At 44.8% G+C, this 22,083-nt stretch overlaps 1 protein-coding gene across 1 annotated transcript in view; it reads right to left on the minus strand.

Moving 5' to 3' along the window:
* Ephb1 (EPH receptor B1) overlaps positions 1 to 22,083 on the minus strand; it is a 431,506-nt gene that overhangs the window by 131,303 nt on the left and 278,120 nt on the right. The window contains exon 4 of the mRNA XM_050139404.1: positions 16,974 to 17,129. Coding sequence (XP_049995361.1) covers positions 16,974 to 17,129 — 156 coding nt within the window. The remainder of the gene's footprint in view (positions 1 to 16,973; positions 17,130 to 22,083) is intronic.

The raw sequence follows: 22,083 nt of genomic DNA on the forward strand, positions 1-22,083 counted from the left end.
ACAGGAGAGTCTGCGGGGGTTGGCTTCAGGACCTTGGAGAGGGAATTGAGCCCTTTTGCTTTTGATGCCTCTGCATGGGGCACCATGATAACAGGGGTTACTGACAGCAGAGGTTATCAGATTTTGCTAAAGGGTAAGGCAGACTGTTGAAGCCGTTTGGGGAAGTTGAGAATCTTATTCATGTATTGAGTACATGGTGAAAAGACATGACACAAAACAGAAAGAAAGGAGAGTCGTTATGCCAGATATCTTCCTGTCAGCAACACAAACTTGGAAGATCTCAGGATCACTGGGAGAAAAAAATAGACCAAAGATGTCTGCAATCTGTGGGTGATGAGAACCAAGCATAGTGCTCTGCCAGTGTAGAGAAGGAGGAGGTTCTGGGGTGACCTTCCAGAGGTGGAATTGTACCAAAATCCCCATCACAGAACAACTACAGTCTATCCTTTTGCAATGCTAGCTGTCTTTTGAGGATGTTCTCCTCAGTATGTTGGTTGGAGACCTGGGGTAAGGAAGAGAGGACATTGAAACCTAGGGATAACATATAGGAGGCTAACAGTCATGTGAGCACAACCTCACAGGGACAATTGCATGCCCTTAGGAATAAGCTTCAAATGAAGCCCTGGACTAACTCACTAGCAATGGAAAGTCTGGATTCTTTAGATTAGGATGAGTCAAATCCTGCACATTTGCAAGTAAAACCAAAATACTGTTTAACTGTTCAAAAGAATTATACAGTACTTCAGTAAGTGATGGGCTAGAATGTCACCAACCAACTACACTAGCTTCTCTCCTGCTCTGCTTTCTATTGCTGGGACAGAGCATGAGCAAAGGCAACTCAGAGATAAAAGGGCTTATTTGGCTTATACAGCAGGGCATAGCAGAAGCCAAGGCAGGAGCTCAAGTAGGGCACGAACTTGGAGAGAGGAACTGAAGCAGAGACTGTGGAGGAACACAGTTCACAGTTTGTTCTTCGTGTTCAGTTACCTTTTTAAAAAAATGATTTTTATTGAGCTCTACATTTTTCTTTGCTCCCCTCATTGCCTCTTCTCTCCCCCCTTCAAACTTGCCCCAAGGTCCCCATGCTCCCACTTTACTAAGATCTCAGTTACCTTTTTTATATACCCCAGGACCACCTGCCCAGAGACAGCACCACCCATAGTAGGCTGGACCCTCTCACACCAATCATCAATCAGGAAAGGGCCCCACACATTTGCCTACAGGTCAATCTGATGAAGACATTTTCTCAATACTGCCTCCCTCTTCCCAGATGACTCTAGTTTGTATTGGGCTGCCAAGCTAACAGAGCTTCTGTAATGACAGCTATCCATTTTATTCATTGGGTTGTAATGATTACTTCAAATGCAACAGCACAAACATAACTCTGGTCTCACACACACAAGGAGGCCAGAGGAGTTAAGCCTGGTGTATGCTGGAATACTTTCCACTTTTTTTTTTTGTTTGATACCAGTTATTTCACTGATATCTTGGAACTAAGCTGGTTGCCAGGAGGCATTAGTAATTCTGCTGTGTCTCTCCTCTCAAGTGTTGGGATCTCAGGTATGTGCAGCCATTCTGGCTTTTGAACATGGGTTCTGGAATCTGAACTCAGGTTCTTGTGCCTGCATAGTAGGTTCTCTTACCCCCTGAATCATCTCTCCAGTTCCACAGTCGGACTTTCTAAGTACTACTCTGGCTGTTGTGAAAGCAAGTTAATGGGATAAAAGTAGAAGCGGCAGACCAGCCAGGAGGCCACAGTAGCCATTCTGATGAGGGACAACAGTGGCTTGGGTCAGGATAAAGGACAAACAAAGGAAGGGCCTCAAATTGTTTTTAAATATTTTAAATATTTGAATATTCTACAGACATTATCACCATGTTACTCTACAACTGAGTTTTTACTATCACCATTTTTATGATGAAAAAACCTTAAGGTTCAGAGAGACAAGATGACTTGTTTGTGATCAAAGATGTGTCAAGGTCGAGGGGGGTCCACTACATGGATGCGTTTACCTTGCACCTCTTTCTTCCCAGTAAGTGGACACTTGGTGACCAAAAGAACTCTTTATCCACTGGTTACTCCTTGCCATGGCTCTGATTTGGTAGAAAACTCATATCCTTTGTTCCCTACAGTAGATTTCTACAGTGAGTGGTTAAAAGAGCAAAGAGATGGTGTTGGTCAACTTTCAAAAGAGTTCTGTATTGAACACAGAATTTTCTCTTAATAAATACTATATATAAAGCATTATATGTGGCATTTTGTATAACTTAGTGAAATTGATCTTTCTGACATCCGGGAAGGTAGAGACTATTATCCTCGGCATAAATCTGAGGAATCAAATCACTTGGATCAACTTATGGGGCTGTTTGAGGGGGGCTGGCACATGCACTTGCCTATAGTCCTGGCCCCTAACTGTTCAAGGCACAGGTAGAATACAGTAGCATTTGGGGGCTTTAGAGGCTCGTGAGCTGAAAGGAAACTCCTATTAACGATCATCTCAGCCCCTCCCCTTTAGGGACAGGAGAACCCACTGTGTTCCAAGGCTATGTCAGCAAGCCTGCACACACTCATTAGGGTCTCTGACATACTGGGCCATACACAGGCAATTCTCATAATCATAACAGTTAGTAATAGAAAAGAAATGATTAGTCAAAACAAGGAGGGACCCTGCTGAGAGGGATTTCAGGAGCATCAAATAGCCTGGTGCTGCATTCTTACCACATGGCAGTGTTTGTACAAAGAGTTTTCTTTGATGGAGTCAATTGACGGACAGAGGGGTGGATTCCACTTCCTGGGAAAAGAGATAATTTGTCTCTCAAGTCTGCATTGGAGCCGAGAGACCAAGTTTCTGGAGGGCAACCGGAGCCTATTGAGGACCAATGAGGGCTTGTATCCTGGAGTATCAAACCTCAAAAGAGTGTGCCCATGGCCAGTCCCAGATCATTGCCTACCAGAGGAAACACAGACAGCTCAGATGAGGCCAAAGAGAGAAAAAGCAATGATAGCATACCATTCAGAGAGTTCCTGAAGACATCCCAAACCAAAGGGAGGTATATATCAGGTCATTTTAAAGACATGACCTTCAGAAGTCCTTCCCTGGAAGCCTTGAAAACTAAGGCAGGCTATGGTTATGGTGTCCCAGGTCCAGTCCATGTCAGAAGACATTTTCCCTGTGTTTTCTGCTATGATGACAATATTGTAGACCATGCTTTGCCAAGGCAGGCTCCAAAGTATTTTCTGTGTCTGAATCTTCTTGAATTGTCAAAAGGCATTGTGAGACGCTTCATTTCTGGTACTACATGAAGATAGATCTTACTTGGGTAAGGCGTCCATGGAGCTCCTCCTTCTAGCCCGTCATTCCTAACTGATGCACTTGGGGCCTGAACCACCTGGAATTACTCAACTGGTTTAAAACACACTGACGCCATCCAGAGCTCAGCGATTGTCACTGTGCAGGAGCAAACGTGAAGACCAAATCTGATGAGGACACTAGGTCAACGATACTGTGAATCTCAAGACTCAACAGTTCTGTACCAACACATGACAGGGACAGAGATCACAAATTGAGGAAAGGCATTTGGCTCCTCTGGAATCACTTTTCAGGTGTGCAGAACCTATCAGGGCCCTCCTGGAAGCCAGCAAACTGTGAACTCTCTGGAATGGGGTCATCAAGTAAGGGAGGGTATGGACTAATCAAAGTATATGCTCTGTTCTGTTCCGTTCCATTCCATTCCATTCTATCCTATCCTATCCTATTTCATTCTATTCCATTTTTTAAGAAAAGGTCTCATGTAGTTCAGGCTGAACTCAGACTCACTACAAAGATGAGGATGATCTGAACTTCTGATCCTCCATCTCCCAAGCACTGAGATGACAGGCTTGGACCACAGCAGCCTATTTTATGTAATGTTAGGGATCAAACCTAGGATTCTGTACATGCTAGATAAGTATTCTCCTAACTGAGCTATATTCTCACCTTTCAGAGCATCTTCTGAAAGAAAATAGTCAGGGCTAAGGCTATCTTTCCACAGATAAAGTGCTTGTTGCAAAGCATGGGGACCTGGGTTTGGATCCTTAGCACCCACTAAAACAGCAAGCGTGGTAGAATCCATCCCTAATGCCAGTGTTGGGAAATCAGAGACAGGAAGACACCTAGAGAATCCTTCCAGTTCAGCATTCCATCCAGCTGTTCTGGGCAAACCAGTGAGATTCCTGTTTAGTAAGAGACTGTTTCCCAAAAATAAAACATCCAACATAGTTGATCTCTGGCCTCCACATGCACACAAAATCATGCACACATATGGAGAGAGAGAGAGAGAGAGAGAGAGAGAGAGAGAGAGAGAGAGAGAGAGAGAGCAGGGAAGAAAGCTAGATCATCTGGGTCAGACTGGATAAGCATCTGCTACATAAATAAGAACAGTTTGAAGTAGGTAGAAATTAGGCCTCAGGACAGCTGTATGGTCAGGAATTCGTCTTGCCATCCTCAGAGAATGCGGCACCCAGGGAAGAGTCCCACATCTTCATAGTTCATCAGAAATTAGCCAAGAGCCTCAGCCAGGGACAACAGGTGCTTCTCTAATTGCTCCTCATCTTTTGTTAAATGACTGTGCATTCTACAATAGCTGGAAAGGGGTTAGGGCTAAATAGTCAAGAGTGAGGCATTCCTTTTCCCTGAGAAGACACAGAAGACTCTTCTAAACAATTTCATGAAGTTTTAAGAGATGCACAGGCTGCCTCTCTACTGGTTCACAGGAAATACCAGTTTCCAAAGATAATTTAAAGTCATAGAAAAAAATGAAGAAGAAGCTGAGAAGGGTAGGGAGTCCTTTCAGGGAGCCATAGGTCACTCAAGGTCAAATCCCGATTCTGACACTTCCTACGTAAGCTCGCTATTAGAATGGAAAGTAATCTTGGATGTCAGTATGTCCCAGGTGGCAAATGCCCCCCTGTTGTCCCACTCCAGTGGTCAACCTTTGTTGGCTTATGCCAGTGGAGAGAGGCTCACTACTTTTCTAGTTACCAAATCATCTATCACTGTTTTAAAAGATAATGGGGAAAAAAGTATCTATTCACGATAAGTCACAAAACCAGCAAAATGCCCAGGATCAAAGCTCGTAAAGCCTTTGTAACATGTGTATGAAGACAACTGTAAAGCCTTACTGAAGGGCATAAAAGAAAACTTGGCTGCAATGTCCTCAGATAACAAGCCTCGATATCGTAGAGAAGACAGAAACCTCCAAAATAATCCATATACCCAATACTATCCAATCCCCATTAAATAGGATTGCTTAATGAAATGTGCCCAGCTAGCTCTAAGGACCGTCTTCAAAGAAACAGGTTTTCAGTAAGTGGCAAGATAATTTTGAGAAATAAATGCTATCCAGAGGCTTGGTCCATCAGCTATTGATATATCGATACATATCATAAGACTACCATCTTTAAAACTAGTATCAGAATGGACCAGACAATCAAAGGCAAAGAATACAGACAACTAGGTGCAGGTGTTTAGTCTATAATGAAGAATTACCTCACTAAGATATATATAATTTGGGTGGAGTGGATGGCATGCTGTATTTTAATACTATGAATAGAAATGTCAATATTGCATTCTACACAAGGATAAATTCCAGATACATTAACGAGTTAAACACAAACACTGTGCCAGAGAGTAAAAACACAAGAATGTTTTTTTATACTCTCCTGAGAATGGCATGCATGAGACCCAGAGAAAAAGTCAGCACACAAAATACCAACGCTAGAAAGAAATAGATAATCAGATTTGAGTTCAAAAATTAAATAATTAGCTATGACAGAAAATGTACCCACAATAGTGGTCCAGATAATGGGGAGACTAGAGGACAGGATGCCACAGGTAATTAATGTATTTCTGAAAGTCATCTTAAAACAGAAAAGGCAAGGGTTCTTCATAGGCAAGTCCCCAAAGACTGAACAAACTGGCCAAAAAAACATATTAAACAATAACCACTCTCAAGAACGCAGAGAAATACCAATCAAAACAAGTAGGAGGTCAGTTAAATTGGCACAGATTAAAAGTCTCACTAACACCCTGGGCCACATGGGGAAATGAGATGCCTACTAACTGGCTCTAAGTTGGCCAGGTCCTTTGGGAAAGCATTCTGGGAGTTTCCACTGACTTGCCAAGTATATATAATTCATCAATTCTACCTTGAGGTGAACATGTGTTCCCCAAGGCACATTTGTGCTGTATAGTAGGGTTATTGTTTATATTACCAAAGCATTGGGATGGGCCCTTGCCCACTCACAAGGGAATGATGGAGTAGGGTACATTGGTTATAGCGATGGTAAGGATGCAAGTTCACATGTCAGGACAGACTCTGAGAAAAGTGCTAATGACAGTTTGAGGTGGAGACACAGCCCCAACTAATCTAATGGAGTTAAGTGCAAATACTGAACCTGGATTCCTGGCAGGGTCAATGGTCACCAATGGAGGGTACAGTGAGTCAACACCAGTCTGACTGCCATAGTGAGCCAGAAAAATTCCCAGCAGTAGACATTAGCCTGAGACCCGGTGGTAGCTCAGTCTCACAGCATACTCCTAAACTTGGCTTTGATGTTTGGCTGGCTTGGACCAAAATCTTAAGTCGAGCCAACCTGGATGAGGAGCCAGGAAGTCAGTTGGAACCCACTTAAGGAGCTGGGGATCAAGATGGTCTAGGTAGATTCAGAAGGACAAGATGACATCAAACTAGAAGGGATTGCCTGAATTGTTTGATCTAAAAGGCCTGGGACCTTCCATTCACTTATTTTTGTTTTGTTTTATGTCCCATAATGTAAAGATCCAAGACTTGCTTCTTGTGCACTTGGCCTATGTCCAACACTAAAGGCATGTTTTGCATGCATTTGACAGTGGGCATGATTGAAAAAAATGCTCATTATTTTTAGAAAAGGAACAAAAGTATGAACAAGTCAGGTAGCCTCTCCAAGACCATTCAACAAGGGAGGTAGAATCAGGAGACAACCATGATCTACATCACTCCAACAGCAGGCCTCTTACCACTAAACTGCAGTGGGCACTTACTGTACCAGATTGAGAGGAGAAGAAAATGAGATCTGTGCATCAAGTATTTCTGGTCCAGTGGAAAAGCAAGAGTGTGTTGTGCAACTGGTACAGAATATTCCATGTGAGAAGCTAAGCATCCTCCTCTCTGTGGATGTAGAGTCTGGCAGAGGACAGATGGAGAGATGCACTCTTGACTGATTGTCCTCCCCTCTGAGGTGAAATGAAGCAGCAATCTGAGAAGCTTTGCCTTCAGCTGCCATTACTTCTCTGCACTCATCCCTCATCTATCCCTCCTTCCAGGGCCCAGAACCTGAGGAGCGTTCGTGTCAAGAAAGGGCCCACAAATCCTTAGGAAGGACTGCCTAAAGGCTGATCTTTAAAACGGGGAAAAGAGAAAATTAAAGAGATAATTTTGTACCTATTCCTTCCTATCTCTGGAACTTCACACTTGAATCAGTGCCTGAGTCTCAAAGAAAGAGTAAGAACGGGCAGAAAAATATGTCAGTTTGTCCAGAACTACTTCTCATTCTAAAAGTAGAGTTGCCTATAAAAAAGGGTCATAATGACGACATAGATTTTCACACAGGTAACTAGAAAAGGGACACAAACATGCATGTCCTAAATAGGGCACAGTGCTGAGTCCACTGCTTCAGGCCCTGTCTCAAGAGTAAGGTGGAGGGGCTGAGAAGTTAGCCTAGCAGTAAAGAGTGCTTGTTAAGTAACCGTGACCACCTGAACTTGAATCAGCAGCACGCACATAAAAAGCCAAGCCGGGCTGTGCATGCCTACAAACAAGCATTTAGGAGCCCGGGCAGAGACAAGTGAATCCTAATACTTCACTAGCTAGAGAGCACAGCTGAAAAGCCGAGTGCTCCCTATCTCAAGGCAATAAAGCAGAGAGTGACGGAAGATGACACCCAGTGTTCTTCTCCTTGCAGAGACATTCAAACTCGCACACTCATGTACACACACAACACACACATGCAAACACAGGTGGGAAGTGACAGAAGCCTGAAGTCGTCCTCTGACCTCCACACAGCACACAACAGTGACTGAACCTGTGTACACACAGACAAAAACAAGGAAGGAAGTCACTGCTGGAAGAGTGATGGAAAGATAAAACTGTTTTCTTTAAACATGGAATCCACCGAACATTGATCCTCAATGATCAATCAAAGTTCAACACAATGCCAAAATGTGGACTGTGGTCCCAGCATAAGGCCTGGAAGGGCTCTCATTCAACAATGGGTGATGGAGACTTGAAAGAGAAAAGGGCCATCTAACACCACATCTGAACCATCCATCAGCACAAATATTAAAAAATAAAATAAAATAAAAGAGAGAGAATGCTTTCCCGGATTGCCAGAGAAAGAAAGCCAGTGCAGGGAAGTTTGGGAGGCAGATCCTCTGGTGCTGTCCCAGATGTTAGCAGCTGCTGTCCCACAAGCTCTTACCACAAAACACTGCAGCATAGTCACCGACTGTGTTTGGCTACATTAGCTTCAAAGTTCAAGCGAGACAAGGCCTCATAAAGGTTAGACCCACTTGGGTCAAACACCCATGAAAAGAAATTTCAGATTACAGAAGTATAAAAGCACATCCACACAGGCGGTGCTGACCCTTCTCCAAACAGGAGTGACAGTTATAAATAGCTTGCGGCTTGCAGCCACGCTTCTTCCACTCTGCATCCACATCGACAGGCCGTTTACTTGGCTGATACAGGGTATGGACCCAGACTGCTTCAGGGTTCAGAAAGCATCTCGCCCTGGTTCTTATTGGCTTATGACTTTTGCTTGGATCTTCCTCAAGAAAAAAAAAAGGCAGAATATCTCCCATACAAAAACAAAATTGAGAGACGACTCAGGAGGTAAAGAGTTTGTTTTGCAAGCAAAAGGAGCCGAGTTCAATTCCCCAGCATGCATGTAAAATCAGGCACAGCAGTAGACACCTGCACCATCAGCACTGGGAAGTGGAGTCTCGCTAGATCCTTATCCAGGCAGTCTGGTAGAATTGAGAAGTTCCAGGTGTTGTAAGAGACAATATCTCAAACACGAAGGTGAAAGATGCTGATGTTGACCACTAGCCTCCAGTGAGCATGCACACATATGTGTACACACCAAAGCACACTTACAAAAATGTTAAACTCAAACCAAGTGATTTTTGAATGTGCAACAATGTCAAGTTTCTCTCTTGCTATAGAGCGGGGCACACAGAGCATCCGTCACTAAAGGCCTGATCACCAAGAATTTTGAGGAAAACAGCTTCCTCTGAGTATGCTGTCAGCCCTAGCTTAACAGATAAATGATTAAGAAAAGATTGACTTTTGAAAAGTATTTAAAAGCACCTTGAACACACAGCCTCCAAACAAACAGGCATTTTTCAATTGATAACACATTCAAGCCCACTCACACACAGATACTTGTGCCTACACTCAGGTACACTCCCACTCCCACACCAGTCTACTCCCACACACACTCCCACAACTCCACTTTCACATAGCATGTATACACACATTCATACAGGCACACTCACATTGTCCCAGACACATGTCCTCACAGCCCCCTCCTGCACGCTCACACAACCACCCTTACACACATCCACACATAGATGCAGCATATGCACAGGCAAAGACACACTCACAGACACACACAGGGGTCTCGTGCACACTCACGCATTTGCATAAATAAGTACAGTCACACAACCAAACTCACATACAGTCAAGTACACACAAATATACTTTCATGCATGCACACACCTATATATTCACAAAAGCACACTCATGTGTAAGTACACACAAGCATACTTTCATTCACACTCATCCACAAGTACACACACATACATTCACATACTCACACAGGCACACTCATACACAAATACACACTTATACACAGGTGCACACACAATGTATCTCCACAGAGTCACATAGGTATGCTCACACGGGTACACATATCATGCATGCTCACACAAGTTAAGAATCACTTGCCCCCACATATCCATTACATAATCAGACACGTTCACGTAAGCACACTGACATGTGTGTACTCACACAAATAAGATACATGTGTGCACACTCACAGGCACATGAAAAGTACACACACAGAAGCGTATGTGTACTCACAGATCTGCAGGCAAACACCCATGTGATCACACTCAGGCATGCACACACAAAGACTAGTCCCTCAAGAGACAAAACTCAAACTCAAAGAGAAGTCAGAGAGGGCTCTCGATCCTTCAGGTGGGAGGACAGCAGAGACTGTTCATGGGCTTCCCAGCACTGCTCTCAGAGGCTCCCCCCAGCTCTCCTTGAGAGGGTGGCCTTGGCTAAGTGAGGCCTGAGTTTTCAGCCTGTGGTATGAGTTCCACCTTCACTATTTTGTCCAGTGAGGAAGCATCACGACCAGAAAGGCTACAGAAACTATCCCCCGGTCATAGCTCTAGCGCCAGGCTCATAGCCCCAACTCTTGTCACTCAGCTTCCCCTCCTCCCTATGGGTCAGAAGGTAGATCGGGGACACACTCCAGGGAGACTTAAAGGGTTGGCCGCCATTGTACCTTCTCTTCTGAGTCACCTTGGAGCCCCTCATTCATTCTGTCTCTCCATCCGAAGCTGCCCGGGGACACCTCAATGCATTTGAGGAAGGAATAAAAGAAACAGGACAAGCTCCAGCTTGCCTCTGTGATCCATCAAAATTTCTCCCATGTGGGTGACAGAAAAAAGGGGTTTGTGGTCAGAAATGTAACAAGGTAATTATTTTCACTCCGGTCCTTCTGCGTGGTTTTTCACAGACAGCAATTTTATAAGGCATAATTATCTATTTCCGTTTGCTTCATAAATTCCTCCTTTCCATTTCGTCCCCCCGTAAACTAGAAATTATTTAAAATGAAGCCGTGCAGCTCAATGCTTGGTCTCCTTCGGCTGTGCACTTCCTCTTGTCATCCTGCCTGTTCTCTTTGGCTGCCCCTGCCACGGTCCCCTTATCATCTGACCTTCTCCTGTCATTGGGAGGAGACAGGGAGTCCTGCTCCCTCAGAACTGAAGGCTGAGTCATGTGAGGTGGCACACATCCGCAATCTCAGTAATTGGGAGCAGCAGCAATAGGATCAGGAATTCAAGGTCATCCTTAGCTACATAGGGAGTTCGAGGCCAGCCTACATAACCCAAGACCCAACCTTAGATAGGAACTAAAGTCCAGTTTTGCGGGCCATTGCTCCATGCTTCTGAGCTTTTGGCTACAATCACCCGAGGAGACAAAGCTGGGCAGGCTCTCCCGTGCTTCGCCTGTACGTTTCCTCTCTCCTGCAGCACGCCTAAGCACAGGAGGTCAACCATTCACTTGTCTTCACCAGGCATCTTCAGACCACGGGTGACTTGCGGTTTACGAACAGCCAATGGGTTCTGCTCAGGGCTGAAGCAAAACTTTCCACCCCCACTCCAAACACATCACTTGTACTTTCAGATCTCCAACATCCTCTCCTGCTGGAAGCCTCACTATCTTCTACACACTTCACACTTTCCAGGGATATAACCAAAGCAAGTTCTAACATCGATTGAGACTTTACTATGAACCAGGCACCGGGCCAAAAGATGCTGGAATGTGATTTTGCTTAATCCTCGTAACAACTCTGAAAGGCATACAACAGTATGAGAGTGTGGGAACAAAAGGGGGATGGAGGAAAGCGAGGAAATGAGGACAGGGTCACAGGGAAGGCAAGAGAGAGAGTCAAAATGTAAAGGAAGTACCAAGCCCATCATCCAACCACTGTGTGCAAATGCTGAGTCTGTGTCCTTCCTCAGGACCGTCTCAAGATCAGGGCATCTTAGTGATTCCCAGGATCCTGGGGTCTCTAGGCAGTGTACCAGGTAGGCACCAGGAGGAAACTGGGATGCTGTGGAGAGGTATTTAGTCTTTCTTCTCTACCTTTTCCCTAGTATACAGCCCTTGAAGGCCTTAGCATCTCCATGGTAATCAGACAAGTAAATGCAAGAAATTTCAGGATGGGGACTGATTAGGAGGTTAGGGTTGTCCAAGGCCCCAGTCTTGGAGAGAGGGGTGGGGGGATGAAGATTAAGTTGATCATTATGGCCAAGTAAGTAAGCAATCCGGGCTATATAACAAAGCTGCACAAAATACCCCAAAACACTGGGTTCAAACAGCTTCTAGGCAGCTCAGTGTACTCCTGGGGTGTGGTAGCTCCAGGGTGCTCCTATGCATTTATGTACCCTACTCTCTGTGATACTCTTTATGATAAACTGGAAACCCCATGTTTCCCAGAGTCCTGTGAACTGCTCAGGTACATTAGTCAAATTTAAGATGTGGCTTTCACGAACCTCAACTTGGAGTTGACTGGTCTGGGGCGCAGGTTCAACCACTGCTGATTAGTATGCAAAGCTGAGGAACAGCCTTAGGGACCAGTCTCTCAACCTGTAGGATCAGACACTTGCTTTACATAGATGGGTAGATGGAGTGAGACCCCAGATAAATGAAGGAATATGTAGCTGGTGCCCACTGAAGCAGGATTGCTTGCTGGAGAGGAGAGATCCACAGCACAACCCCTAAAGGCTGTGTTGTGGAGGCAGAAAAAAAATATATAGTTGCCATCTCCTAGATTCAAAATGGGGAAAGGAAGAAACCGTATTTACTGAAGCATAGCAAGCTCAAAGTTCAGAAACAGCTCCTCAGCCCACAACCTTCCTAGACTCCACCCCCCCTTGCTGTTGGGACAATATTGTCCCTGGCCCCCTCCTCACTCTCTTCCTTCTGTCTCAGGCCCCTACTATAAGTGACCCTTTGGAACCCCCTCACTGATGGTGGAGCACCGTGTCCAGATCGCCAGACTTCCTTTGGGGTTTCACTGGGAGGGAGAAGAAAGAGGTCAGTTGGAGCCCATCTTTAACTTTTCCCCATGTTCCCAGTTCATCCCATGAATGGATTAATTTGGGAGGATGAAGACACCTGGGAGAGTATGATAAAGTATTGGGTCAGGGCTGTGCAATGAGCCTTCAGTCAGGCAATCTAATGCCAGGGATAGAACTGTGTAGCCTTAGGCAGAAGAGGAAGAAGAGGGAGGAGGAGGGAAGAAAGGAAAGAAGAGAGAAAGGGACGGAGGGAAGGAGGGAGGGAGGGAGGGAGGGAGAGAGGGAGGGAGGGAGGGAGGGAGGAAGGAGGGAGAGAGAGAGAGAGAAAGGGAAGGAGGGAGGGAGGCCAGGATTTGGTGTCTGCAGACCAGCAGTGGTCATATGGATTCAGACTCTGTGGAAATGAACAGCTCACTCTGCCTGTGTCCCTGAGGTCACTAGAGTGCACACTGCCCCTTTAATGCTGCCTTGGAATTCACATCCCCCTCCCCACCCCCCAGACTTCACTGATGAGGCTCAAAGACAGGCTAGACAGGCAAGGCCAGGAACTCTCAGACATCAAGAGAATCTCTAATCTCTCCTAGTAGATTAAAAAGAAGACACAGAAATACCCAGACAAGGCTACAAAATTTTCCACTGTCAATTATTAGAGTGGATAAAAAGCAGAGCTGGCCACTGAGCCCTGGCTCTGCTTCTTCCTCTCCTCCCAGCACTGGGATTATGAGCATGCAGAACAACATCCAGTTTTATTTTGTAAATTCTAGGATTAAACTCAGGCCATCAGTGTTTTAACAACCGAGCTCTCGCTCCAGCCCTACAGAAACATTTGAATATCACAAAAACATACTATGTTTGTGATACCCCAAATGATTAACAGGCTTCATTATGTTTGTATGTATGTATGTATGTATGTATGTATGTATGTATGTGTGTGTGTGTGTATATATATATATATATATATATATATATATATATATATATAAAATGTGTGTGCATATATTGCCAAGCCCAATGGTGCCGGCTACAAAGGAGGCTGAGGCAGGAAGCATTACCACAGGCTTGCTTTGGCAGCTTAATGAGACCCAAGTTCTAAAAAAAAACAGTTTTTTTAAAGGCAGTTCAAGGAGCAGGGTAAAAACATTACTCAGAGGTAGTGTGTTTGTTTAGCAAGAAGGAGGCCATAAGTTTAGTCCTCAGTATTGAAAATATAGTAATAATCCTTAGTGTAGCAAAGGTGTTATAACCTTGTAAGGTGTATATGTTTCTACATTTATATTTATAAAATGTTTGATAGGAAGGAGTGGATTGCTGATGTAATCTCACTTGAAGACAATGGCTGCAAGCTAGACCTGAGGTCTTTCAACACTGGAGGCCTTGGCCAGCTTTTGGACTATGTCTGTCTGCTCTCTGTTCTGGTTCACGGTACCAAGGCACAGCAGGTGCTCACCATCCCCATACATTTATAAGGACACATCTTCTTTATCTTTGGTGCCCAGGCAGCCTCTGGTTGCTTCCTGGTAGGACAGATGAAGCCTCTGTTTTACTAAGTGAGCCAGCATCTCGCAGCCCCAAGCCTCCACCAGGCTCTCTGGCTGGGCTCAGGCTCCTACGCACTTGTCTCATTAGACCTGCTGGGCTAGCTAGGAACCCTAAGGCCACGGTATAGGGCTGTGCCTTCCTTCAACAACTCTATAGATTCTCCTTGTATCTGAAAAATTATTTACTGTGGTGATGCGCTGTGCCTTTTTAAGAGAACAGATGGCACCTCCAATTAGAATGCTTTTAAAGGAAACCCTAATGAGAATATAAAAGCCAACAAATTGACTTTTTCATACAGTACTTCCCTGGCACACAATAAATCAAATATATAATGAGGCTCAGGGAAATTGTAGCTTTATTTATACATGTTTTGCCTAGCATTGTATTGTACCCATGTCCTGTCCCCCGAGTCTCTTCACCAAGTTCTTGCCCCTCCAGGATGAGGGACAACGTATCCAGGAGCTGTTCTTGGCCCCACCTGCCATAGCTGTGTGTGCTTTGATTTAACAATTTCTAGTCTGAGTCTTCCCTCTATGTCTGGAGGCACAATAAAAGGGGGTATGTAAAGGCGCAATTTCCAGGGTGGTATGCTCCCTCCCTATCTAAATAATGAGGGGAGAGTATAGTGGAACCCCACTGGTGAATATTCCAGAGCTGGCAGGAGGGAAAAGCCTGTGTGTCTAACTTAGATATGGTCTTGGAATATGGGTAGTATGGAATGAGGAACTTCCAAGGCCAAACCAGAGGCATTGAAGTGTTCATATTTTCCCCAAAACTGATTCAATAGACTCATACCCATCAGGAAGGGGGACTGGAAATAAGGCTTGATAAACAAGTGGGAGAAAACAGAAGCACACTGACATTCCGAGTCCCTGGCCATTGACCTGACTTCGTCCAGATGACCTTATCATGGGTTGGGTTGGGTGAGTCGATAGTTTGTCTCCTAAAGTGGGAAACTAGAGGCCTATAAGGATGAGCTGCCCTGCAGAGGAAACCTGGCCAAAGGGAAGTTCTGTGAGCAGAAACACAGGGCAGTGTTTCCCGTAGAAAAACTGCCAGAGGCTGGGTGGATGCTCTGGCTGTTGTATAGACTGGTGTTTGGTCTGGGCAGTGGCCATGATGTAGCATCCTTAATGGAATCTAAAGTAGTATATTAAATATTGTTTTTTAGGCCCATGGAAGACTGCCATCCAGGATAGGGACTCTTAGAAATCAGAGGGGGAGACACCATTAGAGAAAGATGGGGACCTTGGCTAGCAGGAGAGGAACCACTTCTGTTCATCTCCACCCACCTGAGAAGAAAGGCAGGGAAAATCAGTTTACAAGTGATGAGCTTTTCCTCAGCTCAAATCTATAAGCATCGATTGAGCTCGGGACCTTGATCTAGAAGCTGCTTTCATTTCTCCTCTGCACCCAGAAAAGGTTACATATGCTACAAGGCCAGGACCGAAAAATTCTTCTACCCACTCCAGTTAATTTTTTTTTCTGTCCATCAAACTATAAATATGTATGAAATATACCAATGTGGACCTCTTCACTGGGCTGAGAGGGAACCAGTCTGAGGGGTGTAAGGGGAAATACCTGTTCACAGTGAGCTACACCAAAGCATCTACTGCCAAAGAAAGCTCTAGTCTGCTTACAGGCTAACCTGCAATATTGATCCCAGAATGCAATGGGAATACTGCGAAGTGAGATCATCCCGGCTTCGGGGCTTTAACACTTAGAGAGGGAAACGTTGCGTAAAGTGGTGCTCAGGGAGGACCGTGCTCCCTGCCTCCCATGCTTAAGGGAGAGGAGACCAGGGGGAAATTATCCTCTCCCCGCCAGAGAGTACAGCGTTCCTCTGCTTTTAGAAGAAGGGCTGCTTTTTCTTTCCACAGCAGATAATGGGAGAGCGGTCAGAGCTGATGCATTAACTCCCAGTTTTTAGAATTTACTGCACTGAGAGGGACAAAGTAGTCAGGTTTCTGGTCTTGTCATCTGGCCGGAGCTCAGATGTGGGACACTACAAGGGACAAAGCGGATGGATATTTAGACCTGATACTCAAGGACTTTCCAGGGGTATCTAAGGCAATTACTAAGTAAATGGACAATTGGCGAAACTCTGAGAACTTCTAGTGAGAAACACTGAGAAGATACACTGAAGTTTTCAACTGCAGGACCAGGAAGGGGGGGGGGCATCTTGGAGGAGGCAGCTGCAAGTTACAAGTTATTGCAATATATAAGAGTAGATTTTGATTTTGCACACAAAGAACTCTAGATAGGCCATTTTTAAATTTTTGTGGGAAGAAGCTGTCCTAGGGGCTTGTGAGAGGAAAGCCCTCACGACTGGAAAGAGAATCAGGGAAGAATGCAATCTTAACCACAGGTACCCTGCTGAGATGAAAGAGCGGCCCTCTGCTTCAGCACCAGGGCCAGCACCTCCACTTAGCATTTCCTAAGAAGTCTGACTGGCTTTCTCCTCTGCTCAAGGTGTACCATTTGTACAGTCCAGGAGTCGGACCCCCCAGCCCACAGCCCTTACCAGACACTTACTAGTGCACGCCACTTCTGGGGGATCAAAGTCTGCTCGGTAATAGCCGGTCCGGCAGGTGCAGATGGGAGACGCCTCTGAAGGGGAGCGGCTGTTGGAGGGGCAGTGGGAGCAGCCTTCAGCTTCCTGGTTGGCCTTGAAGGTCCCAGCAGGGCAGGCTAAAACACAAAGATTATATAAGAGTTATGGAGGAATGGCATCCAGATACCCTTCCCTGAAGATAAAAATGAAGGTTTTGTCATCCTGAAACAAAACAATGCTGAATTGCCTCCTCACACCAAGTGAGCATCTCAGATGGAGAAAACCCTGCTTGATATTTCAGTTCTCCAAACATCTTGACAATGGGCCCTTCCCAGTGATTTTCCTCTCTCAGGTATGTCAACAGATTTTATTACTAAGATGAGTCTAATGTTGATCTGGGTATCCGGTACACAAATGTCTAGTCCTTCCTCCTACCTTAAAAGTCAGGCCTCTCCCAAGCACTTGAAATGTAACCTCATAGTCGCAGATAAAAAAGGGGATATTTGTTAGCAATGACCAGACTTCTGACTCTTAAATGTCATACTGCAACAAACACAAGGGCCATTGGGATGTATTCATTAGCATTTGCATGAATGATGGTTAAAGGACTAGAATTCACAAGCAATTTTTTTAAAGAAAAATTAAGGTGATTTCAAGGTCACTACCTTAACAGCATCATTCTACCATAATTGCTTCTTCATCTGCTTCTAGGACAGGGAACGTAAAAGAGGGGGTCTCGAAGGCAGCTTGTGTCATGTGCTTGGAGTCACCTTTCATACATACAGCAATAGGAAAGGTTAGGGACAAAGGACACAGCTAGACTCTTATTAAGGGTGTTTTAATTGATGGGTACCTCTCTGAGTTTCTTGGAGAGCCAAGCTGTTAAGAGTCATGCCATGCAATGCTTGTCCCCACACTGCCCCACAAGCTGTGGCCACATCTCATCCACTGAGACCTGGGACACATGGTCTCATGCTTACTGATTCCTCCCAAATTATAATCCCATTGTTTCTACTTCCCCAAGGACTGTCTTTACCACTTCATTCCCCACTTCTCCGTGTATCCCTAAAGCCAGCTGTGATTGGGTAGAACTAACTGCCCAAGTCAACTTGTTTGGATTCCCTACAAACCTCACTAATCCATTCAACAAGTATTGACTGTACACCATCTGAGACCCTCCTGCAGGTGCCACAAGCTGCCTTCTAGGAATTTTGGATTCACTGTGGCCACATTATTTGTCTTAGTTGGGGCTTTTATTGCTGTGGTGAAATACCATGACCCAAATCAACTTGGGGAGGAAAGGGTTCATCTCCCTCACAGTTCTATGTAACAGTTCACCATCAAAAGCAGTGAGAGCAGAAACTCACACAGGGCAGGAACCTGGAGGCAGGAGCTGATGCAGAGGCCACAGAGAAGTGTTGTTTATTGGCCGGTTCACCATGGCCTCCTTAGCCTGTTTTCTTATGGAACCCAGGACCACCAGCCCAGGGATAGTACCACCCACAATGTCACTAACTAAGACAACGCTCCAGGGGCTTGTCTATGGTCCCATCTTAAGGAGACATTTTCTCAATTGAGACTCCCTTCTCTCTGATGACTCTAGCTTGTGTCAAATTGACATAAAACTAGCCAGGATACTAGTACAGTATGATGTGATTGTTGCCTGATCAGGGCTGTTGTAAAGGTTCCACTTATATGAAGCCCAACTTCTCAAGTATATTGTTCCCTCCTGAAAAGTGAGGAGGATTCTTTAATAATAGCAGTAGCCACCATCTGCTAGCTCGCCTTGTTAAGTGTTTTATGTACATTACTCTATGGGGTGGCTATTATTATCTCCATTTTGCTAATGAGAAAGTTGGGACATGCAGAGGTTAAAAACATACACAGGATCACTCAGCAGGAGAAATGATGGTGATAGTTCACATGTAAGCTAGTTCCAAAACATCTACCACTTTCCTGCCAAGACAAGAAGAAAGAATAGTCTCCTATGTGGGGATTCCTTCATCAGCTGCTCACTTGAAGTGAGGAAACAGTCTCCAGTTACACTAGATTTGCCCTGGATGGGAGCCCATTGCAGAACAGAGGAAGCCTCTGTGAAATGCAACATTATCGAATGGTGTAAGCCAACTGCATTCCGTGGAATACAAGTTCTTGGGTTCTCCATGCCTATTACATACAGAAAATATGAACCTAAGAATAAAGTTAATCAGCTACTACAGAATGCCTCAGAACTTCAGAAAGTGAGGTCTCCAATGCTAGGCTTCTTTTTGTCTTTACCAAGAAGGTCTCCTCTGCAGCACGTCCCCTGGGACTCACATTCCCTGGGACACCCTGGGTATACTGCTGTATCACAAATGATGGGCAAACAATTGCCATTGTAACCCACATCCGAGATAGGTCATTCACAGACATATGTTAGTACATCCAAAAGAAAACCTCTGGAGCAATAAAAAGAGTACATTTGAATTTTCAAACAAAAGAATCAATCAATAAAACCCCAAGCTAAAAGCATCAACTACCATACTTGGGGCAGCCTAAAACTCTGGCTTACTAGTCACCTTTCTGAGCCTACTCACTGGGCTCTCTCCCCCTCCACCTTGCCCTTCTCTCTCTCTCTGCATCTTTCTCCTCTCCCAGATAAGTGTGCATCCTTTTGCACTGAGTCTCTAGTGTTCCTCCTGCCCTGCTGGGTTCTGAAGCCTCGGCTGCTTCCATGTGGCAGGACGCCTTCCTAGAAAGGGGAGGGGAGCTGGTGACTACTCATGCATTCGTATTCAGTCTCTGCCACACTGTAATTTTCCTAATGTACTGGTCCAAGAAGAACAAAGTGTTTTCACTTGCTTCTCAGCACTTAAAAGCCACCTTGCGTTACATTTAATAAGTTAACAGCATAAACAGTCATCCTGATATCCACAAGTGGAAGGGGGATTTGAAAATGCCTTTCTCTGAGATTTCTGATGAAGGACTGGGAGGCCTCTGTTCTGGGGGACTGGGTCTCTGAATTCAAAGGATGCCCGAAGGAGAGGAACGAGAGGGGAGAGGGTACTAATTATTTTACTGTTTACTGTGTGAAGTCTCTCTCTCTCTCTCTCTCTCTCTCTCTCTCTCTCTCTCTCTCTCTCTCTCTGTATGTATGTATGTATACAGGTGCAAGTGCAGTATTTGTACACTAATATGTACATATGTACCTGTGGAGATAAGGGGTCAAAATTAGGTGTATTCTTCGATCATTGTCCACCTTATTTTTGACACAGGGTCTCTTGCTGGATGTAGAGCTCAGCAGTTCTGCTAGGCTAGCCAGCCTGTGCATTCCAGAGGTTCTCCTGCCTCTACCCCTGCCTCTGTCACTGAGGTTACAGACACGTGCCACTGTACCCTGTTTTTTATTACGCAGCTTCCAGGGTTGTGAACTCGGGTCCTTGTGCTTACACAGAAAACACTTTTCTTACTAAAACATTTCCCCAGAACCTCACAAACTGGACCATAGAGAGAGGTCCAGAAACGGTTGGAGGACGGAGGGCTTAGACAGATCTGACTCTATCGTCCCCAAGGAACTGAGAACTGGGCCATGGCTGTAGCATCTTAGCTCTGCCGTCCAGATGCGCTGGTTTTACCAAGGTGAGCATCTGTGAGTGAGCCCTCAGAGCCTCGATTTGATCATCTATAGAAGGGATCTATTTGTTCTGCTCACAACACACAGGTCAGCAAAACTGAACAAATGCAAATAAGTGGCACAGCTGGCACAGCTGACACTCCATGTCCCCACCAGGATAGCTCCCCTCAGCCCAGTTTACACAAACCCTTTAGAAAGACAAGTTTTCTCTGAACTAACTTTACAAGTAAAAGTCAGAATAGACAGGTGGTGCCCTGACGAAGGAAGGCATTAAAGCCTTAGTGTTCCCACCTAGACTGTTTCTGTCTGACTGATTAGTGATTTATTATATCTATAAGATATATTTTATCTATAATTCCAAAATAATTCCATTTCATGTGTTTAGCAGTTTAATGAAATCTGTAAACAGGCCGTCCCTGACTTGTAAGGATAGTCTTTCTAAATCTATGCACTTAACTTTGGGATTGTGACATGTAATCCTGCTGGCACAATATTTTCTCATATAGTTTATGCTCTAAATAACAGTTGAAGTGTCAGGCTAGTCCACAAAACCTTTTAAGCTCATCTTGTGTCAGATGCCACTAATCAGAAAGAAATGTTGACACCATTGTTTTTTACTGAGAAAAATAAGTAAGAAGAGCGGGCTTCTCTTGAGAAAAAGCAGCTTTAATTAGAAGTGATAAGTGGAGTGTTTGAGTCAGTTCTGGCAAAGACTATGCAGACATGTAGACCAAAGAAATGAATGTCAAGGGCCTGCCAGTCCGAGCAAGTATGACTCAGTGGGCACATGCTCACTGTGCAAGTGTTAGGACCTGAGTTTGGATCCCAGAACATAATCCCAGTGCTCCTATAGTGGGATGAGTGGCTGAGAGAATTTCCAGGATCTCATAGGCCAGCTAGCTTGCCACACACAGGGGAAAAATAGTAAGAAACTCTGCCTCTGACAAAGCAGGAGCTGAGGACTAACATGCCGCGTTACCTTCCTAACCTCTGACTTCGTCTAGAGCACCATAGCATGCACGTACCCACCACATGAACATGTGTGTGTGTGCACCCATGTGAGGATCTGTGTGCACTTGCGTGCAACCATGTGTGCACACATACACACATACACACACATGAAAAGGAAGAAAGGGAATGAAAAAGAGATGATTGATTTATAAAAAAAATAACTGAAATATTCTTAGTCATGTGTGACCACTTTTGAGATAGGTAACAGCTCTTTGACTTGATATTGCAAAATCTAGTTTTCTTCCTCTATAGAGAACCATGATACAATCATCACTATGATGATGAGCGCCGCCATTCAGCCACTGCTTGCTGAGGACCTGTTGGAAGCCAGGATACGTTAGAGGAACAGAGCTGTGCATACAAATAGAGTGTTGGACTTTAGGGGCTCCCTTTCTGATGGGCTGAAGCAGACAACAGAACACTGCTTCTAAAGCAGAACTACACTTGTGTCTACATTAGAGATCAGT

This window comes from Alexandromys fortis, unplaced genomic scaffold (assembly GCF_014885135.2).
Source record: "Alexandromys fortis isolate MF-2015 unplaced genomic scaffold, M_Fortis_MF-2015_v1.1 scaffold_36, whole genome shotgun sequence".
In the NCBI taxonomy this organism is placed as follows: Eukaryota; Metazoa; Chordata; class Mammalia; order Rodentia; family Cricetidae; genus Alexandromys; species Alexandromys fortis.